Consider the following 19,423-nt stretch of genomic DNA (forward strand, 5'->3'; position numbering starts at 1 on the left):
AAAGTGCCTAAGCCGAAAGAAACAATGTACCAAACAAACCGGGTTTTAATCAAACATAACCTCAACATAGGCAGCTGGAGGAACACAAGTATTAGATATGAACACCTAAGTTTAAGAAATAAAAAAAACATATTGTGACTTGTATTTTTAATTTTTTTTATTCAAACAAATAAAGAGAAATTAGTTTGATTGAAAACGTAATTTGGTCATGATGCCATCAATTTAAACTATTAACCAGTCTCTGATCCATCTTAATTACTAACCAAGCTTAATTAACAAAATTAAAAGTATTTATTGAAATACCTTTAGTATCAATTTGATTAACTAATTAACTAAGAAGAAAAATAAATTTTAATAAAAATTACTTAAATAGGGGGCATGCATGCACTATTTGAAGGCTAACCCAACTTAATCTCTGCCGATAATATGTCAAAAAATCATTAAATGGAATTCTTATATTTACCTGTGCTGTTATGCACGTAATGATATTTAGCTCCCATTTCCATGTATCCTCTGCAATGTGAACTTGGAATGTTTAAAGCTTGCTCTTCAAGTGAACTTAATTAATTAAATTATAATACATAAATTATGAGTGCATAGAATTGATCTTTTGAAATATGTTCTGTCCATTTTCTATTCCTTTATCTCTTTTCTCCCTCTCCTTTGTAAGGCCTATAGTGAGTGAACCTTTCTTCGAACAAAACAAAAAAAGGAATGGTAAAAGCCCAATTAATTTGGATTATCTTTTTCAATAAAGGTTGTGGCTAGAATCATCTGACTAGGATATTTTCTTGACTGGGAAACAACCCTATGGGCTATGGCTTATGCAGAGTGCTTTTGACTTCAAAATTGCGGTCCTAATGTTCAGTACTCAGCTTAAATTTTGTTTGTGAATCATAGATGAACAACACAAAAAGAGAAAATATGAAACAAAATCAACAATGTGTCAAACTCAGTCTTAGCCCTTTTCCCTCTTTTTCTTTATCATTTTTGTTGTTTCCCTGCATGATTAAGCAAAAGTTCACAAATGATTAAAAAGGGTTTGCTAGATATCACTTGGCTTCTGGTCCGTTTTACAGGCATAAACTTTCTTGTTATTATTGAATATTCTTTAGTGGAAGACCAATGGTCAAAAGGAATCCATCCGATCCAATTCTTATCCTCTCTTCTAATTATCACTCATATATAACATGTGCCATGTTCAATTCATAACCTTTTCTTCAATAGGTAAACAAAATTTAGATGAGGCCAACTTTTTTTTCCTTTTTGCATATATTAGTTTATCTTCTTCCCTTCTCATTGATTCTTAACGTGAGGAGAAATTTCTTCTTACAAAAGAAATATGCCAAAAGAATTATAAAATTTGACCATACGAAAGGCTAATAATTTGAGACAAAGGTCTAATTGGTATAAAGAATTAATATGAAAAATAATAAAATTTCTCTTATAGTATACTCAAATAAGCATGGTTTAGGAGAAATTGTTTATATTTAACGTATTTAGTAATATTTGCATCTGTTAATAAAATTATTTCTTAGGTGAATTTCTTTATGCTGTCTATGAGGTCTCAAAGCAAACAGAAATAAATATAGACATTCACCCAAATATAAAATTTGAGGTATCCTACAATGCCATGTGCCAGTATCGATCTAAAACTTGCACTTTGGCGTTTGGTAAATGTAATTTTCTTTATGATGCATCTCTTCCATTCTTTTTCAATTTTTGGATCATAGTGCAGAGAGTCCCTGATTTTTTGGTCGGTATTCGGTGAGTGGTGTTTGTCTCAAATCATACCAATATCATCACATGGAAAAGGTTGTTTAATGATAAAACTTATTAAGGTGACATGTCTAAGAAATATAATTTTATGAAAATAAATAAAATCTACTCAGTATAATAATTTATGATTAAATAACGATACAAACTAGTAATTTGATGATATCACAATATGGTTTTTATATATACGATTAAACATTAGTAACATCCATTTAACATGTTTTACTTTTTTTCTATGATCTTTCTCTTTTTGTTACACTACATTATTATATGTGTTCCTTCTCTCTTTTCTATTTTTATCCCTTTTTCGAGTGTAAGACACCCACCACACATTTTCTCATAAAGAACAAAGACACAAACATAAATCATCCGTACAGATAGCACTACTTGGGTACCAAACATACATCAATCACAAATTTGTTTTTATTTTCTCTTATTATTATTTAGCAATCAAAACCTGAAGCCACTCTCTTATCTATGAGGCAGCATGTCTAACCATTTTCACAAAATCCTCCCTATCTTACACCGTAAGGATCCAATAGCATATAAAAGAAATGTTAGAAATATATATATATATATATATATATATATATATTTGTGATTAATTAGAATTTATTAAAAATTGTGAAGTTTATTCTTTTTATTTATAATTTAAATTAATTTTTATTGTATTTTATGGTGTTAGTCAATAAAAATTTATTAGAAAAGCATGTTTAAACACTGTTCTTGCAATTGCCTCATATTCGGCTATGCATATTGGATATAACATGATGTTTCCGTATTTAAATAATCTTGTCTTATATTATAAATCTAAATATTTATTCTTGAATGAACAACTTTTTAAGATTTAATTTTTTAATAAATTATTTGAATTTTTGTTATATTAATTAATATTTATTTTTATATATTTTTTATTTTTTAAATAATATTATTTACATTAATTTTAAATTATAATTTTAATATTTATAGTGATCAAGAAATGGATAAATATAATATTTTATTAAAAATTATTATGATAATGTGCATATTGATAATATTTTTTACAAAATTAAGGGTTCATTTTAAGTAACTAAAATTAAAAATTTTATATAGAAAAAGAAAATGTTCATTACATTAGGAATATAAAAATATAACAAATGACTTTTTAATAAAAATTTCTTACTTTTAAGATCTAAAAATAAGTCATGGTAGATAAAGTTAATAAATTATATTTTTTTATAAAATTTTTATTTTTAATTTTTAACCGATATATTTAGAACACTGGTTAATATTTTCCTAAAATTCTATTATATTTTTTTAAAACATATTTTTTTATCATGTTTTTTAGTGTAGATTACGTATATGTTATCAGAGATCATCTTCTTTGAAGTGAGTAAAATTATTTCGAGTAAGATTATTATAAATATTAAAGTTCTTCTTTTAAATATTTAACACAACTATATTTATTAAGATTTAGTTCTGAAATTTTTTAAGCTTAAAAAATATATATAATGCAGGAATACTTTACTAATTTCATTTTTATTATATAAATTCTGGATCCTCGTTAATTATAACCCGATCAAGCCATTTATGAGGGTGGAATCTGATTCAATCACGGCATGCATCAAATTCTAAATTTGAAAAATGAATAAAATATTTCGATTCTCACTAATTATTTTCGTAATTGACACGCTCCATATCACTGATTGGAAGATGATTTAGGTTTGAGAAAAAAATGCTAATATATATACAAATATATATATATATATATATATATATATATATGCGTATTTTTTTCATGACTTTACTTGGGATGAAGAAAAATAAATAATTTATTGCATTTTATTATTTATTTTAAGATTTAATTAAATTTAATTGTAATTAATTATGAAACATATATTCCTCACAGCTTTTGCACAAAAGTTTATCCTAATGGAATTGGAGTTTGTATATTGTAGTTAGAAGTGAGAGCATGGTTTCATGGAGTTCTACCAATTTTTTTGCTTTGGTCTCCTTATTTTAATGAGGCACTTAGATTCTGTAGTTTTGTTTGTTAAAGTGAATTATTGCTCTAGAGAATAAATAAAGCATCTGACATTGATCTCACTACTATTATGCCCTACCTCTATCTCAACCCTAGCTAGCCCCAAAACAATCCCAAGGTGCAACCCCAAATTAAGGAAATAAGTCTGAGCAACCATTAATTTAAAGCCTCAAAACACTGGCCACCAGCTTTTGCATTCCACTTTATAATAAAAAGGAATACTGAATAAATGAAAGAAAGGAAAGAAAAAGTAACATATGCAAAGTTTCTCAACTCCAACTCTATAAAATACTGAGACCCCATAACTTTAAGTTTCTTCAACAGCTAGTAAGAAAGCAAAACACAACACTCCAAGCTTTAGCCAAAGGCTTGTTTGGGTGCACATACAAGGAAATATCACCAAAGGTGAAAGAGGAAAAGTATAAGGGAAAAGGAGAGTAAATATTTCATTTCCTATATGTTCATTTGAAGGCAAGAATTGAGTATTAATTCTTCAGAAGATATTTTTCTTTAGTTCAGCAAATGATGGCTGGGAACCCTAACTGGTGGAGTATGCATCCACCATCTTTGATCCCTCCTCAGTATGTGCTTGGATCTTCTTCAATTCCCTTTAATTCTTCTACAGAAAACCCAGAACACCCTCAGTCATTGAGCCAACTTCTTTTGTAAGCACCTTATCTTTCTCTTCTTTGTGCCTGCAGTGTGTGGCTTGTTGATCAATTAATACATATATTCCATTTTATCAACTTTGTCTTTTTTAGTTATTGAAAAACTATTTGATAGATTGGTTTAATTTACTGAGGTGAATTGAAAAACTATCCATGGTCTGCACCAGCTTAAGTTATTTATACGTTCTTTTACCTTGGTTCAAGTTTTTATTATTATTATTATTATCATCATTATTAATTGTTGGTATGTGAAAGTTTCTCGGTTCTTTTTGGTTTTGCAGCACTGGGTTACCAGGCGAAGAAGAGAGAGTTGCATTCAGTCATTTTCAATCAAAAAAGTTGGATAACTGGGATGAACATATTCTTAATCCATCCCCCATAGTGCATATGGCTGATGTAATAAAGCAAGAGGTTTCTCAAAGTGGCAGCTTATATCACCACGGGCATGATCAGGAATTTCAGGTTTCAGGAGCACCTTGGTCACATATGGTGGCAGTTTCTTCTTCTCCTAGGTCAAGTGTCACTAGCTTGAGTAGTAATAATAATAATTTATTGGATTTCACTTATAACAAGACAGGTCATAGGAAGAACCAATTTCTAGATCACACATCCGATGTAAGTCTCCATGGCTTCTTGTTATTCCTTTTTTCTTCTCTCATCTAAACTTTCACTTCCATGATACTTATTAAAAAATGCATAAATTATTATCTCTTCAAATAATATTCATTATTTTTTCATGATCTGTCTCTTCTGCTCCTCAAGTGTAATAGCCAAGCCACTGCTGGAGTTTGTAAGAGGACTAAGAGTCAACCATCTTCAAGCCAACCCCCTCTCAAGGTGACCTCTCTCTCTCTCTACCACGAGATACAGTTATATACCAAGTGTTTTGTTGTGTGTTGTCTTTCTTGATTGTCTCTCTCTCCAAGACTGTAATATTCTTTCTGCTGGTAAATTTGCATGATATATAGTTGAAAGAGAGAAAAACATGAATTTATGTACTAACTTCCATACTTATTTGAAATCTCTTAATCAGGTGAGAAAGGAGAAGCTAGGTGATAGAATAACAGCCCTTCACCAGCTGGTTTCCCCATTCGGAAAGGTAAATAAACAAACCACTCCAACTACTACAAACACAATGAACACACAAAATATAAAACTATAAACCTTCATCACAAGCGCCTTAATTTGTATGTTTGGAATTAGTATTTAAGGAGGTCCTATGAACAGTTCTTTTCCGTTCTTCTATGATATCCAACTTCAACTATTGTTTACCGCTATATTTATTTATTTATTCTCATTTATTGTAATTAGTTTCATTTTTAACCTTAAAAGAGACGGATATATGACCAGTGTTATGGTTGTGGTGTGGTGTGTGTGTGTTTCACTTTTGCAGACTGACACAGCTTCTGTCTTGTTAGAAGCCATCGGATACATAAGATTCCTTCAGGGTCAAATTGAGGTGATGTTTCTTCCTCATATTTTATACTCTGCAGGCTATTGAGAGTTAGTGATGGAGCATGCAGTTAAAGTTTCACGGATATTAATGATGTTTCTCTCTAACATTCTTTAGTTTTATTCTTTTTCATTTTTTCCTTCTTTTTTCATTCTCCTTGGGTACAGGCACTCAGTTCTCCTTACTTGGGCAATGGATCAAAAAACATTAGGAATCAACAATCTGTAAGTACCCATTTCCCAAAGTCTCTCTCTTTCTGGTCATCTCTCACAAACAAGCTCACACACACATTTGAGTAGGACAAAAATACCTATATTGTATGTACTAAAACATATAATTGAGGGGAAAGTTTCCTCCTTTTTCTTTCTTTTCTTTTCAAGCAACAGGTACACGGAGAAAGAAATTCTGTATTTCCTGAGGACCCCGGTCAGGTATGCTTTATTGGATCCATCAATTCATTACAATCAAATTAGGAGACTCTTTGTAATTATTACTTAATATTTAATTAAGGGAAAAAGCTATAAAAAATAATAACAAGGCTTCTCAGCTTTTTATAACATCGTTTAAAGCTAGTGAAAAGGATAATGCGAGGTTTCATTTCTGATTTCAAGTCAAAAAGCGTGGAGAGAGAAGTGAAATTTCTAATACTTTTGTTTTTCTTTTTATTTCCATCTAGCTGTTGAATGACACTGGCCTGAAAAGAAAGGGAGCTCCAAGCCAGGTATTCTTCCTTTTTATGCAAAGGTGTACCATGCTGAGTTTAGTATTCATTATATCTTATATGTATTCGTTATTATCTTGGATATTCTTTAAGAGTCATCCTAATCATTATTATCATTATCACCATAAGTTGCATTATTGTGCAGAACATGCATGGCCTAGCAGAACCTTTCAGGCTTTGCATTAATTAATGGCGAAGATAATATATTGATGCCATTATTTTTCATTGATAATACAATAGGATTACCATACATCTAATCATTTACTTATTTATCAAAATAATAATCAGGATGCAGTAGATAAGCCAAAGGACTTGAGGAGTAGAGGGTTGTGCTTAGTTCCTGTGTCTTGTACCCAACATGTGGGAAGTGAAAATGGAGCTGATTATTGGGCACCTGCTTATGGCAGTGGATTTTAACAAATATGCAGCAATCGTTTTTGGCAAAATGGATGGTATAACATCGCGAGCAGTCAATCTGCAGTAATATTGAAAAGGTTGATTGCTCACGATGCTATATAGCATTCATGATTTAGTCAATGGAAAAAATATATTATCCATTATGTATTGTCTCTAATCTAATTTGGTTAACTCAATAAGTTATTAATAAGTTGTCAAAACATTATTTAATCTGTAATTTTAGTTTTTCTAAACATGCATTTAGCAATTATTCCTTCTTTTGTCATGAAGGATATATGATTATTGATAATTATCATTTTCTCTAGCTATGCTTGTTTAAGATTACAATATCAACGATCTCTTCCCTCACATCCCCCTCTCCTTCTCCATGTTCATTTTCATTAAAGCAGAAAATATAATTAAGAAATCACACGATAGATGAAAATATCTAAGTGAGATAAAAGAATTTGATATCTTAATAGGATTTTAAGTCCAACGTGATATTTAATTTATTTATATAACCTTTTTACGGATTGTTGATAAAGATTTTTTTTTAATATTTTAGTTCCATTCTAACACTTGAAAGAGTACATGAACTTATGACGATTTTGATCGAGTTCATGATCCGATCGAGATATATGGACGCATACTAACCCGTACGGATAATACAATTCATGAACAGAAGATACCCCGAAGAGGTTGGAAAGGAGAAAGTGAATAATGAGTACGGATATCTTATGCTGATTGTGAATCAAATATGTATTATATGAAAAAAAAAATGAGAATGTCTGTGATTTTAATCACCTACCACTATTGAATCGAATTTGGTCTAGGAGATCATGAGAGTTTATTAGAACTAATTAATGATCCTGGTGAAAATAATAATAAAGTGTTCAGTGATCATATTATTTTGCATGGCCTAGAGATTTAAACAAGAATCCAATTTTGAAATGCTACAAGCTATATGGTATTCTTCAGACGAATCATAAATTAGGACATGAATCGCATGCATGCATTAAAGAGAGGAATCTGCAATGTCAACTGTCAAGCTTCGAACCAACGAAAATTAATTTGCACGCATATAGATAAGTGGCCCATGCATTATATATGATGATCATAAGTACTATTTTAAAATTAGTCACGTTAATCATATTATTTTCCTTGTTGTTGAAGGTCTCTCTGATTTCAAATTATATATCATGCATACATGTTGTTTACATACAGAAAGTTTGCCATTGTAGGAGTACTCATCATAGCAACGCACATTTGTTTATTAACCATCTCTAAATGGAAATTAGATAAAATTTATATAAAGAACTGGTTGTCAACAGTTGATGGCAGACATTCATGTGAATGGATATATAGTTGGCTGACCCGAATATGGCTATAGAAATGGGGCCCATCTCATCTCTCGGGTCATATTTGGACCACCTTTTAGTTAAACTACTCAAGTGCCCCATGCCCCATTTCCCCCACGCTCCCTCCAACCCCAAGTGCCACTTTCATCATACTTACGTTACATATTGCATCATATCAGACAATACAACTATTTTATATATCATAAAAAAATTATCTATTAACAATTTCATATTAAATTCTTTCATAATAAAGTAATCACATTCTTAAAATTTAGTTTTTACCTGAGTTTAATAACGTTGTATGATTTATGTAGTTAATTTTATCTAATGAAATCATGTTTGATGGTTATTGGACTATGTAATACTACCTAGTGCTTTAGTGAATGTTTGGATTGAATTATATGCTCTTAAATTTAATTTTAAAGAATAAAGGTGATTGAAAATTTACATTAATGTTTGATAGTTTTATAATATAATTAGTTTTATTTTTAAACTTTCATTTGAATTAATGTAATAAATTAGAAGTTTTATTCAAATTGAATTTTTTTAAAAGTAAACAGAAATTGTATTATTTTAAATTTATTCAAATTTAAAAAATTTACAGATGTTAACCTAAACAGACATCTTAATCAATTTGTCTTCGCAAATGTGAAGTTAGGATTTTGCGTTTTCATGCTGCCTTAGTTAATTTCCACTTTCAAATGCTAAGCCAATGGGGTAATGACTGGTGATTATCTTTTATCCACTAACGAGTAATTTATATATAGAATGATCATGTTAACTAAGAATAAAAAATGAATTAGTTAAATGATTAGTCCATTACGGAATTTTCATTATTGGACTATACATTCATGTTATGTTTTTGATGGTGACGTACTCCGATGGAAAGTTGTAATTTAGAATTGTTTTACATAAAAATAAATTATAAGAGAAAAAGCAAAAGTTAAAAGTTTGAATGTGATTGTATCATTTGTTTTCTAGCATGTCCCTCTTAATGCTTTTCGTTGTTAAAAACAAAAGGGGGAGTAAAGTAATTGAACAAATGAATATGTACCAAACACGAAAAAACGAAAAGTCTATACATTAAAGTAGAAACGTTAAGTTCAAACTTATCTGGACGTAAACTTTTACAATAAAATTGATGTAAAATGGAAAATAAAACTTGGGTTAATTAGAACAGCACCGTTTTCTAAGTAATTATAACGTATATGCAAAGTGATTGGTGATAATTAATATGATAAAATGTATATATAAAGTCTGAACAGTGCTTATTTTATATTCATTATTCTCTAATTAAAACGCATCGAGCTCTTGAACAAAAACAAAAGAATGTTACACGTCAATTGATACACTAAACAATATATAGTAAAATAAGAGGACAGAACGAAGAATGATATGGGTTAAATTATAAAGAATAAAATAAAATACAATGGAAAAGGGTTATGGTTGAGTCTCCATAGTCATATTTAAAAATAACTAAGTAGTGCTTGGCCTCTGTTCCTTTCTCTTTGTCTTCATCTCTAGTTTTCATGCTGCCAACCCTACGCATATCGGAAAAGGAAAAGCGCCCAACCATGAGAAATTGATGATAAAAATATAATATTTAATATATTTAATGTATTAAATTATAATTTTAAATATGCTTTATTACTTTTTATTTAATAATAATAAGAGCATTCTTTCTACAATAATTGACTGATTTAAATGTCCTCGTTGTTTTATATACAAAAGAGTCAACCGATAAGAGAGACTAGTATATTTGAATATTATATTCCCTTTTTTCATTTATTTTTCTTGATTTTTTTTTAAATTTTATATATGCATTACTATAACGAGAGAGCAATAATAATTAAGTTATATGAGAAAGTTAAAAATAATTTTAGTATAATTAGGTATATTAATTTCTTAATTTATATTGTCCTCTTGAGTGATCTTTTTTAAATGAAAAAAAGAGAGAGTTAATACACTAATACTTTATTTAATAATTGTATTTTGTTTATGAAGTTGAAATCTATGAGCAGTGTTCTTTTTTTTTTTACAGTCCAAAAGTAATTAAATGAATGTAAGTGTTTTCTTTTCAATTTTTTTTTAGAATATTTAAATCTCAAAACATCTTCAGTGTCACTTGAGGTTTATATTAAGCGTAATTTGAATAACTATTAAAAAAAAGAATACAAAAAAGAATATAAATAATAAATAATTTTTTTATAAATTCTATTTAAATGAGACAGTTTCTTAAAAAATAAAAAAAATAAGTTATATAATTTATGAGAGAATTTTTATTATTTTTATTTTAGAAGTTTATTTACTTCAGTCCAAACTCCGTTCCAATGAGTTCAAACGATAAATCAGTAAGGCCCTTAATATGCTCACGGGAGAAGAAGTTGACAAAAAAAAGGAAGGAAAGAAAAACAGATAAAAAATATAGATTTAAAATATATAAAATTTTTATAAAAGTAGACTGACTTAATTAAGGGAAAAGTATTTTCTTAGGTAATGATGTTAAAATTAAAGAATATATAAGTAAGTTTTTGCTAACATTCGATTAATTTGAATCAAATTAAAAATGATTATTATGAATAATAAAGATTGATTCAAGAGTTTGAATTTTGAGTATAGAAAAAAATTATGCTCAAGAGAGTTAATTTCACTACTATGCAGATATTTTTAGCTTGTCTAGGAATGTTTCTTATAAAAATATATATAATTTAGATAAAAATATAATAATTATAAATGATAAAATTCAAGCATGATTGCAACATTTATGAAGATGAACAAAACTTTATCCACTTTTGCGAGGTCTTCATATGAACCTGCGAATTTAATTCTTCCAACCCCCTCATTTCCGAAGCTGAACAAGCCCGATTTGAAGTTAAGCTTTCGGTAATTCCTATTTCGTTCCTCCAGGTTTTTTCCTTCTCACTTTTGTGGGGTTCATGTTTCAACTTTCAAGCTCGTGTGTCTGTGTGCAGTGGGACCAAAATCATACATAATAAGCGACCCAATTGGCCAAAGCCTTTGTTACTGCGCTCAAAATCTGAGCTTGGTGGAGTTTACCCTTTGGAAATGGCCGAGGATTGGAACCGCACTGCTCTTCTTGTCATCGACATGCAGGTATGTTGTTTCTCCTGCTTCTCACCATCATCTCGGAGAAATTAAGGATTCTCTTTGGGTTTGTGAGCTTGCAGAGGGATTTTATAGAAGATGGGGGTCCTATGCTTGTTAAAGGAGGGAAACACATTGTCCCTAATGTGATCAAGGCTGTCCAAGTTGCCAGGAAGCGTGGAATTCTCATCGTTTGGGTAATGACACTCTTTCTCTGTTATGGCTTGTGAAACGAAACAAGTTTTAATATGACTAGCTTGTTTCATGAAGTTGCTCGGAAAAGTATTGCTGGGCATTATGGAAAGAATATAAATTTGTGTATAATTCAGTTTATTTTAGTTTTTGTTGGGGAAAATGTTTGCTGTACCACAAAATGGGACACTTGTAGATTGTATTTGGAGTGTATTTTGAGAATTTGTATAAATAAAAGATGCAAGTGATAGATAAAAATCATGGTATATGGTATCAATTTTTAGTAATTCATATAACGAGACTGTTATATAATTCCCTAGATTTTTAGATTTTATTTACTTATACCCATATATGGGCATTTTGTATTTCATTTACTCATAACAAAGGTGTTTTCCCCGGGTAATGCTCCATACATTTTTTTGTCACCAATACAAAGAATGAAAGTCTTGTACCTCTTAAAATGTATCCAGGTAGTTCGGGAGCATGATCCCTTAGGAAGAGACGTTGAACTCTTTCGTCGACATCTATACAATGCGGGGAAAGTTGGTCCAACCTCTAAAGGAAGTGAAGGTGCAGAATTAGTTGATGGGCTGGTAATCGAAGAAGGGGATTATACACTTGTGAAGACCAGATTTAGTGCATTCTTTGCTACACACCTTCATTCAGTCCTTCAAGGAGCAGGAATTAATAGTTTAGTGGTTACTGGTGTGTAAAATAGTTCTAATGCTCAATGCAAACTTATGGTTTTATATTTATGTATTGACTTTATATAGCTTTATATGCAGGTGTGCAAACTCCAAACTGTATCAGGCAAACTATCTATGATGCTGTGGCATTGGACTATCAACCTGTTACTGTTATTGTTGATGCCACAGCTGCAGCCACACCTGAAATTCATCTAGGTATGTATTTTTCAATTTCTTAAAAACCTTGCAATTGGGTGGAACTGTATTTGGATAGCCGTCTTAGAGAAGACCTTCTCTGCAATAGATATTTAAGTAAATAATGATCTTCAGCTTTATGATTTACATTTTAAAATTTAGTTGCATACTTGCACATATATTATTCATTCATGTCCATGAACTCCCGAGTAAAAAGATAATATTGAACTCTGATGATCTATGTAAAGTTGTGTTGCAATTAGTTGGTTTGGTTTATTATTCCTAGAGGTTGGCCACTTTACAGGTTGTACAAGTATTAGAGATTAAAATGTTATCTCTGCTGATGCCTAACTTGTTAAACAACACCTTTGTAAGAGTTCATAATTATAAATATCAAATCTATTGATTATGAATAATTACATCAAATTTTTCATGAAAGTGTTTTTGTTAAATGTCAGTTCATTATTTTCTATGAAAGGAATATAGATGTAGCGTAACACAACTGGTGACATGATTAATTCTAAAAGCAAAATTTTTTGCTAAGTTTTTTCCTTACCTTACAAAATCGTTTTTTTTTTATCAAAGTTGAGTAGATGGTAATGTGATAAGCATTTTGGTGGTTTCAGCCAATGTGTTTGACATGAAAAATATTGGAGTTGCAACCCCAACATTACAAGAATGGAGCGAACCCAAAGCTTTATCTGCATGAATCAACTCCAAGACTTAAAGGGATCAAAAGTCTTTGGCGGGTTAAACTGTAAAGTGAAACGAACCTATCTATAGTGCAGTACTTGGTTGCTGCATCATAAAATGATTTACATGGCTTTTTTTTAGTGTATGAACACCACTTTTGTTGGGTCCAGTGTTCACTGATATTTTCTTGTTCAATGCACTCCAATTTAGAGAATTCCAAGTTACTTAAACTCAATTCAAATATATTCTTCAAATTCTGATCATCCTTGGGACCCAATTGCATTTTCATTGTTCGAATACGATCCCAAATGTCTCTAATAAAAAAATCTTGGATAAATTCAAAGTTAATATCTGGTAAGCTTTTTATTATAAAATTAAGAAATAGCTTGGGAATTTGAAGGATGCCATCACTGGATTGTTCGGGAGTGAGATTGCTTATGCAGAAATATTGTATTATTTTCTATTTAATTTTTGTTTTATTTTCAACAATTGATTATTTTAAAGTTAACTACTATAAATGAATCAATGATAGATTATAAAATCAGACTTGAACTGGCTTACTGGTGGGAATTATTCACGTGATTGATTCAGAAAAATTAGAACACTAGAATTTCACGAAAACTAGTCAAAATTTGGAAAATTGGAAAAATTTAGATGATTTGTGTTTTATGATTTTCTAAATGTGATCACACATTTGAATAAGAGGGCCATCCCTTTCCGTCTAATTTTTCAAATTAAAAAAAAAAAGTTTGATCGTACATAGTTATATATAAAATACGTATGGCCATTTTTACGTACAAACAATATTACCCTATATTAATAGTATTTATACACATTACTTATCTCATTATTTTCACAATTGCAAGTTCTAAGTCATGGTACAGTGAATTGAAATGAATTCTTTTGACATATAACTTACTTCAAAGAATAAAATTAGTATTTATTTTTCATTTTAAGTACTTTTAAAAATGTTAAACTTTTTAAAAATTTATAAGGTAACATTATAGTTCTTACTTAACACTTTTCTTTTAAATTATACCTTAACCTCTTTAACAGAAATCCAATTGCAATTTGTTCAGTTCGCCACATAAGACATGTACACGTTTGATTCTTATGTTATATCCTCTGTTAATAAAATCAAATTTAACTTTTTTTAAAATGAAAAAGTATGTGTAAATTTAATATATATATATATATATATATATATATATATAATGAATTAATTTATATACTTTAATTTAAATCAATAATAAATACATCGTTTTCATAATATCTAAATCCATGGCAAACAATATCCCACGTGCAGTTATAAAAACTTGGATTTCACGAGTTGGGCTGTGATTCACGTGTGTTAGCAACAAATTATGAAGTTATTATTTATTGATATTAGCATTCGAAAAGATGTATTATCCTCTTTTATGTTCACATCAACATGATTTTCATAAATATAATTACATGTCCAAGTGTGTTTAGATTAATACATATATCTAAAAACATTTTAAAATAGCTTAAACGTGCTTTTAATAAATTGTTTAAAGTAAATATTTATTAAAAAATAATAATTAACATGTAGTAACTTAAGATTAAACAATATATATGCTGAGGAGAAAAAAAAGACCTACATGGTGAAAACCAAATTGAAGTGCTTGAAAAGAGACAGAAACAGAAACATCACATGAGCTGAATTAGGATCCTTTGCAGGTCACGTTCATTAGGAGATCCAGCTCATGAAATTATATTTGTAGTATGAAATACTAATATGTCATACACAAGTTATTAGCTCTTGGATTATGAATTACACCACATGAACTTTTTTTAATAACTCTAGATAATCCAATTCTCATTTTTTCTTTTGTACTAGGCTAGAATATCTTTAATCGATGATGGGATATTAATATGAACTACACCGACAGTGTCTCGTAATAAAACATTTTCCTGTTGAAAACATGTTTGAGGAACCAATGATCTTGCAGTACCAAACTTTTTGTTGGTTGTGATCCCATTCATTGAATATAGAAGGAATGGACAAAACTACAGTGTTTGCTCCTGAAGCATGTAACACATGTGATTCGTGGTGATCCAATTCACTGATTATATATACACCTGCACTTTCAAGATCATGAATCAAAGCCTTTGTCACTGAGCTCAAACTTTGCAATCGGCGGAGTTGACCCTTTGGAAATGACAGAGGATTGGAACCGCACAGCCCTTCTTGTCATTGACATGCAGGTAGTTACTTTTCAATGTTGTTCCTACTTATTCTCAGCATTTTCTTGGAGAAACTAAGGATTCTATGTCTGAGATTGCAGAAAGATTTTATAGAAGATTGGGGTTCTGTGCCTCTAAAAGGAGGGAAAGATATTGTCCCAAATGTGATCAAAGCTGTGGAGGCTGCAAGGCAGCGTGGGATCCTCATAGTTTGGGTAAAAACACTCTCTGTTATGGTTTGTCTATGGACTTTTTCTGTTACTTTATGGGTAATGATCTTTAAGATACAAATTTCTGGAAACAAAGGGAGAAACCTTTATATTTCCAGTAATATTTTGTTGGGGAAGACGGGAATACTGATTTGTTTTGAATTTTAACTTAAACTAAATAGAAAAAAGTTAGCTTATACGATAGTAATTGTTTTAGTTTTAATAAGTTCTACACTTTACATGTATTTGTAATCCATATGGAATCTTAACCCATGCTCAAAATTAGATATTTAGAATGTGAAAATTGTAAGACATTTTTTTTAATTGCTTGTTGTAGGATGAATTTTTTGTTTTTTTACAATAAGAATAATTTAAAATTGAATTTATGATGGGCTTCCACGCTAATTTAAATTTGAACTTAAATCTAACTCAAATGTAATTTTTTTTAATGTGAGAATTACTTTAGTGTTTATAGGTTTTACTTTGATTATATCTGTAGTCAATACAAGATATCAACAATTTAATTTTGATTTTTTTTCCCGAAACAAGTTTTGATATGAGTTACTTGTTTGCATGGTGAGGAACTTTCATACCGGGCGATGTTATGTATTGTTGGGTACTAGGGAAAGAATATGAAAAATGATACATTTAATTAAATTTATTTTAGTTTTCATAATTCCCTAGGTATCTTTTCTTACATACCTTGATATATGTGCTCTATTTGCCTATGTCTTACTATAAACCCATGGCTTCTTCACAAAGGTGTTTTCCCTAGGTAATACTTATAATCTATATATTTTTAGCCACCAACAAGAAGAAGTGAAAAAGAATCTTTACTAACTAATCAGACATCTTGGCTATTGACATTCAAGAAAATAGTTTCGTACTTGAATAATGTCTCTCAAAATGTTTGCAGGTAGTACGGGAACACGATCCTTTAGGAAGAGATGTAGAACTTTTTCGTAGGCATCAATATGAAGCAGGTAAAGTTGGTCCAGTCTCTAAAGGAAGTAAAGGTGCAGAATTAGTTAATGGGCTGGTAATTAAAGAAAGAGATTATAAACTTGTGAAGACAAGGTTTAGTGCATTCTTTGCTACACACCTTCATTCAGTTCTTCAAGGAGAAGGAATTAATAGTCTTGTGGTCACTGGTGAGTAGTAGTTTAAGGCACAATGTGAACTTACTTAAAGTTTTGTATATGTAATGATTTCATGTCGCTTTATTTGTAGGTGTTCAAACTCCAAACTGTATCAGGCAAAGTGTCTTTGATGCTGTAGCATTGGACTACCAACACGTAACTGTTATTGTTGATGCTACAGCGGCAGCCACACCTGATATTCATCTTGGTATGTATTTTTTCACTTCTTGAAAGCCTTGCAATTAGTAGGAACTTTATTTGAATACCCATCTAAGAAAATACCTTGTTTGCATAGAATTTTTGAATTGTTGTCATAAAATACTATACAGCCACGAAGAGGCATAATATTGTTGTGCTGGTGGCATGGTGTCATACACTGCATTTCTTTGAAAGAAAAAGTTTAGGTAGAGTATCGTAATTAAAATTAGAGTTTTATATTAATAATATCTGATAATAAATTTTGATATTCAATGAAACTTTAATTTAATTGGTTAACAACACCTGTGAAACAACAGATAAATTTTTTCCTTTTTTAAAATCATTTCTTTTGTGGCTACATTCTGATATTCTCGATGCCCTCAAAGATGATTAACTTAGTTTACTTTTCAAAATAATTTTATTATCAAAGTTCATGACATAGTAATGATGACCCACATTTCAGCCAATGTGCTTGACATGAAAAATGTTGGAGTTGCAACCCTTACATTACAAGAATGGAGCGAATCCAAGGCTTAATCTATCATGGAACCTTGCCCACATGGAGGTGTTAACTCAAGGGTGTTGATCTATTTGGCATGTTAAATTGTAACGTGAAGTGAACCTATGTAATACAGCATTACTTTTTGCTACTCCATAAAATGATTTACATATTTTAATATGATTAAAACTAGTTTCAATTTAGCAACAACAGCACTTTATTTGGGTACAGTATTAACCTTTATTTTCTTGTCCAATGCACTCCAACTTGAAAAATTCGAAGTTGCTAAAGAACAAAGTCTCACCAAGGGGATATAAATAAATAAAAAGATATATAAGTAGAAAAGCAACAAATCCAAAGTGTGAAGATATTTTTTAATACGAGTAGTGCTAGGGTCTTGATGATTTTAGTTCTACAATTTCCCTAATGGAAGGGTAAACCAACTTTTGGACAGTGGAATGTTTTTTCTAAAAAATAGTTCGTCTGAAAAAAGATGTCAATCTTTTTTATTAATTGCCATTAAATTGGAAAAAGAATAAGCTTTTAAGTAGAAAGATCACAAACAAAACATGGTGAAAAAAATTACTATGCAGTGTGTTGTGTATACCATATTACCCGCCAAAACTTCTTGCCTTCATTCTAAACATAATAAAAGATAAGAATTTAGAGACACATTGAAAGATGAATTTTCCAACTAGTCTAAAGAAAAACCGTTACATACTTGGCCTCAAATCCAGTGACAAATTTAGCACTCATGAATTGATATGATGACCCTTCCTCATCATTCATCAATCATGTGTAAACTTGTAATCTCACCAACTACAACAGACAAACAAAAAACCAATGGTCGATCAAACCTAAATTTTGATTTGTTTGTTAACCCAAAGAGTCAGCATTTGTTAGATCCTTTTCCTTAGTTAGCCTTAAATTTTGTGTTAATCATTATAGTGAAGAGTGAGTACGTCAATGGACAATCGAAGAAGGGACTCTATAAATAGACTAATATATTCAGTTATGTGAATTTTAATTTGGGCATTGAGTTTTCATCCAAGATTTTCAAATGTTGCCAATAAAAAATTGATTTTTTTTAAAAAAATTATACAATTTTTTAGTTACATCAAGAAGAATAAGTTCTAATGGAATAATCATTTCTAACTCGAGATGAGCCAAATTAGTCTTTTCTAGAACTCATCTCCTTTAAAAGTTGAGCTTATATTTGTGGCTAACATGTGAAATTAAGGCACTAGATCACAAAACTCTCCTTAGGAAAATGTTACTTGGTGTGAATAAAAAAAATTGTTCGATATGCGATTAAATATTTAATAATTAATTATGATTAGATAGGAAAATAAAACAAAAATTAATTAATTAAAGCATAATAAAAAAATTTATATTTTATATTTTTTTAAAATTCTAATTTACAAGTACATATGAAAAACATGTTTCTTGTTAATTTATAGCATACAAGTGTGTAGTATTTCAAACAAAATTTTGTTAAAATAATTTCTTAAAGTTAAATTTAAGTATAATAAAATTATTTTATTATATACTTAAGCTAAGTCTTAAAAATGGAAAGAGAAAAATAGTGTAAAATGTAAATAACAAATACGGGTTTAATTTTTTATATATAGAATTTGAAATATATATATATATATATATATATATATATATATACCAAAATACGATATTTTTTTTAAATTATAAAAATATGAAGTTTATAAAATTATTACTGACGATACTAATTTTAAAAAAAGTATTAAAAAAATTATAAAAATTTTTAAGGTGCTCAAAAAATTCCATTATAATAGTCATTATTTTCGTATTTTTGTCATTTTTTGAAAACATTCGGTAATTTTGTATTTTTTTTTCCATATAAAAAAAACCCTGATATTTGTATATTTTGT

At 29.6% G+C, this 19,423-nt stretch overlaps 3 protein-coding genes across 5 annotated transcripts; all 3 read left to right on the forward strand.

Moving 5' to 3' along the window:
- Nucleotides 1-4,089: 4,089 nt before the first annotated feature.
- On the forward strand, nucleotides 4,090-7,294 carry LOC113857061 (transcription factor bHLH68-like). Of its 3 annotated transcripts, none has more exons than XM_027488750.1 (9): nucleotides 4,090-4,464; nucleotides 4,749-5,082; nucleotides 5,230-5,304; nucleotides 5,501-5,566; nucleotides 5,861-5,926; nucleotides 6,088-6,144; nucleotides 6,301-6,351; nucleotides 6,597-6,641; nucleotides 6,930-7,294. In XM_027488750.1, the coding sequence occupies exons 1-9, from the start codon at nucleotides 4,322-4,324 to the stop codon at nucleotides 7,056-7,058; spliced, it is 966 nt and encodes a 321-aa protein (XP_027344551.1). In that variant the 5' UTR covers nucleotides 4,090-4,321; the 3' UTR covers nucleotides 7,059-7,294. The 3 variants fall into 3 exon arrangements, with proteins under 3 accessions (XP_027344551.1, XP_027344552.1, XP_027344553.1); XM_027488751.1 differs by having other exon boundaries at nucleotides 6,307-6,351; XM_027488752.1 differs by having other exon boundaries at nucleotides 6,937-7,033.
- Nucleotides 7,295-11,143: 3,849 nt separating this feature from the next.
- LOC113857230 (probable inactive nicotinamidase At3g16190) lies at nucleotides 11,144-13,525 on the forward strand. Its single transcript, XM_027489028.1, has 6 exons — nucleotides 11,144-11,278; nucleotides 11,368-11,509; nucleotides 11,584-11,697; nucleotides 12,163-12,397; nucleotides 12,478-12,594; nucleotides 13,200-13,525. The coding sequence occupies exons 1-6, from the start codon at nucleotides 11,145-11,147 to the stop codon at nucleotides 13,280-13,282; spliced, it is 825 nt and encodes a 274-aa protein (XP_027344829.1). The 5' UTR covers nucleotide 11,144; the 3' UTR covers nucleotides 13,283-13,525.
- Nucleotides 13,526-15,411: 1,886 nt separating this feature from the next.
- LOC113857272 (probable inactive nicotinamidase At3g16190) lies at nucleotides 15,412-17,590 on the forward strand. The gene is made up of 5 exons (XM_027489072.1): nucleotides 15,412-15,495; nucleotides 15,576-15,689; nucleotides 16,600-16,834; nucleotides 16,914-17,030; nucleotides 17,484-17,590. The coding sequence occupies exons 1-5, from the start codon at nucleotides 15,448-15,450 to the stop codon at nucleotides 17,555-17,557; spliced, it is 588 nt and encodes a 195-aa protein (XP_027344873.1). The 5' UTR covers nucleotides 15,412-15,447; the 3' UTR covers nucleotides 17,558-17,590.
- Nucleotides 17,591-19,423: the final 1,833 nt, after the last annotated feature.

The sequence above is a fragment of the Abrus precatorius genome, unplaced genomic scaffold (assembly GCF_003935025.1).
Source record: "Abrus precatorius isolate BTA unplaced genomic scaffold, Abrus_2018 Scaffold153, whole genome shotgun sequence".
In the NCBI taxonomy this organism is placed as follows: domain Eukaryota; kingdom Viridiplantae; phylum Streptophyta; class Magnoliopsida; order Fabales; family Fabaceae; genus Abrus; species Abrus precatorius.

Coding starts and splice junctions, on each gene's coding strand:
- LOC113857061 (XM_027488750.1), top strand. CDS start 4,322: ATGATGGCTGGGAACCCTAACTGGTGGAGTATGCATCCACCATCTTTG. Junction 5,927..6,087: donor TCCTTCAGGGTCAAATTGAG/GTGATGTTTCTT, acceptor CCTTGGGTACAG/GCACTCAGTTCTCCTTACTT. Junction 6,145..6,300: donor ACATTAGGAATCAACAATCT/GTAAGTACCCAT, acceptor TTTCTTTTCAAG/CAACAGGTACACGGAGAAAG.
- LOC113857272 (XM_027489072.1), top strand. CDS start 15,448: ATGACAGAGGATTGGAACCGCACAGCCCTTCTTGTCATTGACATGCAG. Junction 15,496..15,575: donor TTCTTGTCATTGACATGCAG/GTAGTTACTTTT, acceptor CTGAGATTGCAG/AAAGATTTTATAGAAGATTG. Junction 16,835..16,913: donor TAATAGTCTTGTGGTCACTG/GTGAGTAGTAGT, acceptor CTTTATTTGTAG/GTGTTCAAACTCCAAACTGT.
- LOC113857230 (XM_027489028.1), top strand. CDS start 11,145: ATGATTGCAACATTTATGAAGATGAACAAAACTTTATCCACTTTTGCG. Junction 11,279..11,367: donor GATTTGAAGTTAAGCTTTCG/GTAATTCCTATT, acceptor GTCTGTGTGCAG/TGGGACCAAAATCATACATA. Junction 12,398..12,477: donor TAATAGTTTAGTGGTTACTG/GTGTGTAAAATA, acceptor CTTTATATGCAG/GTGTGCAAACTCCAAACTGT.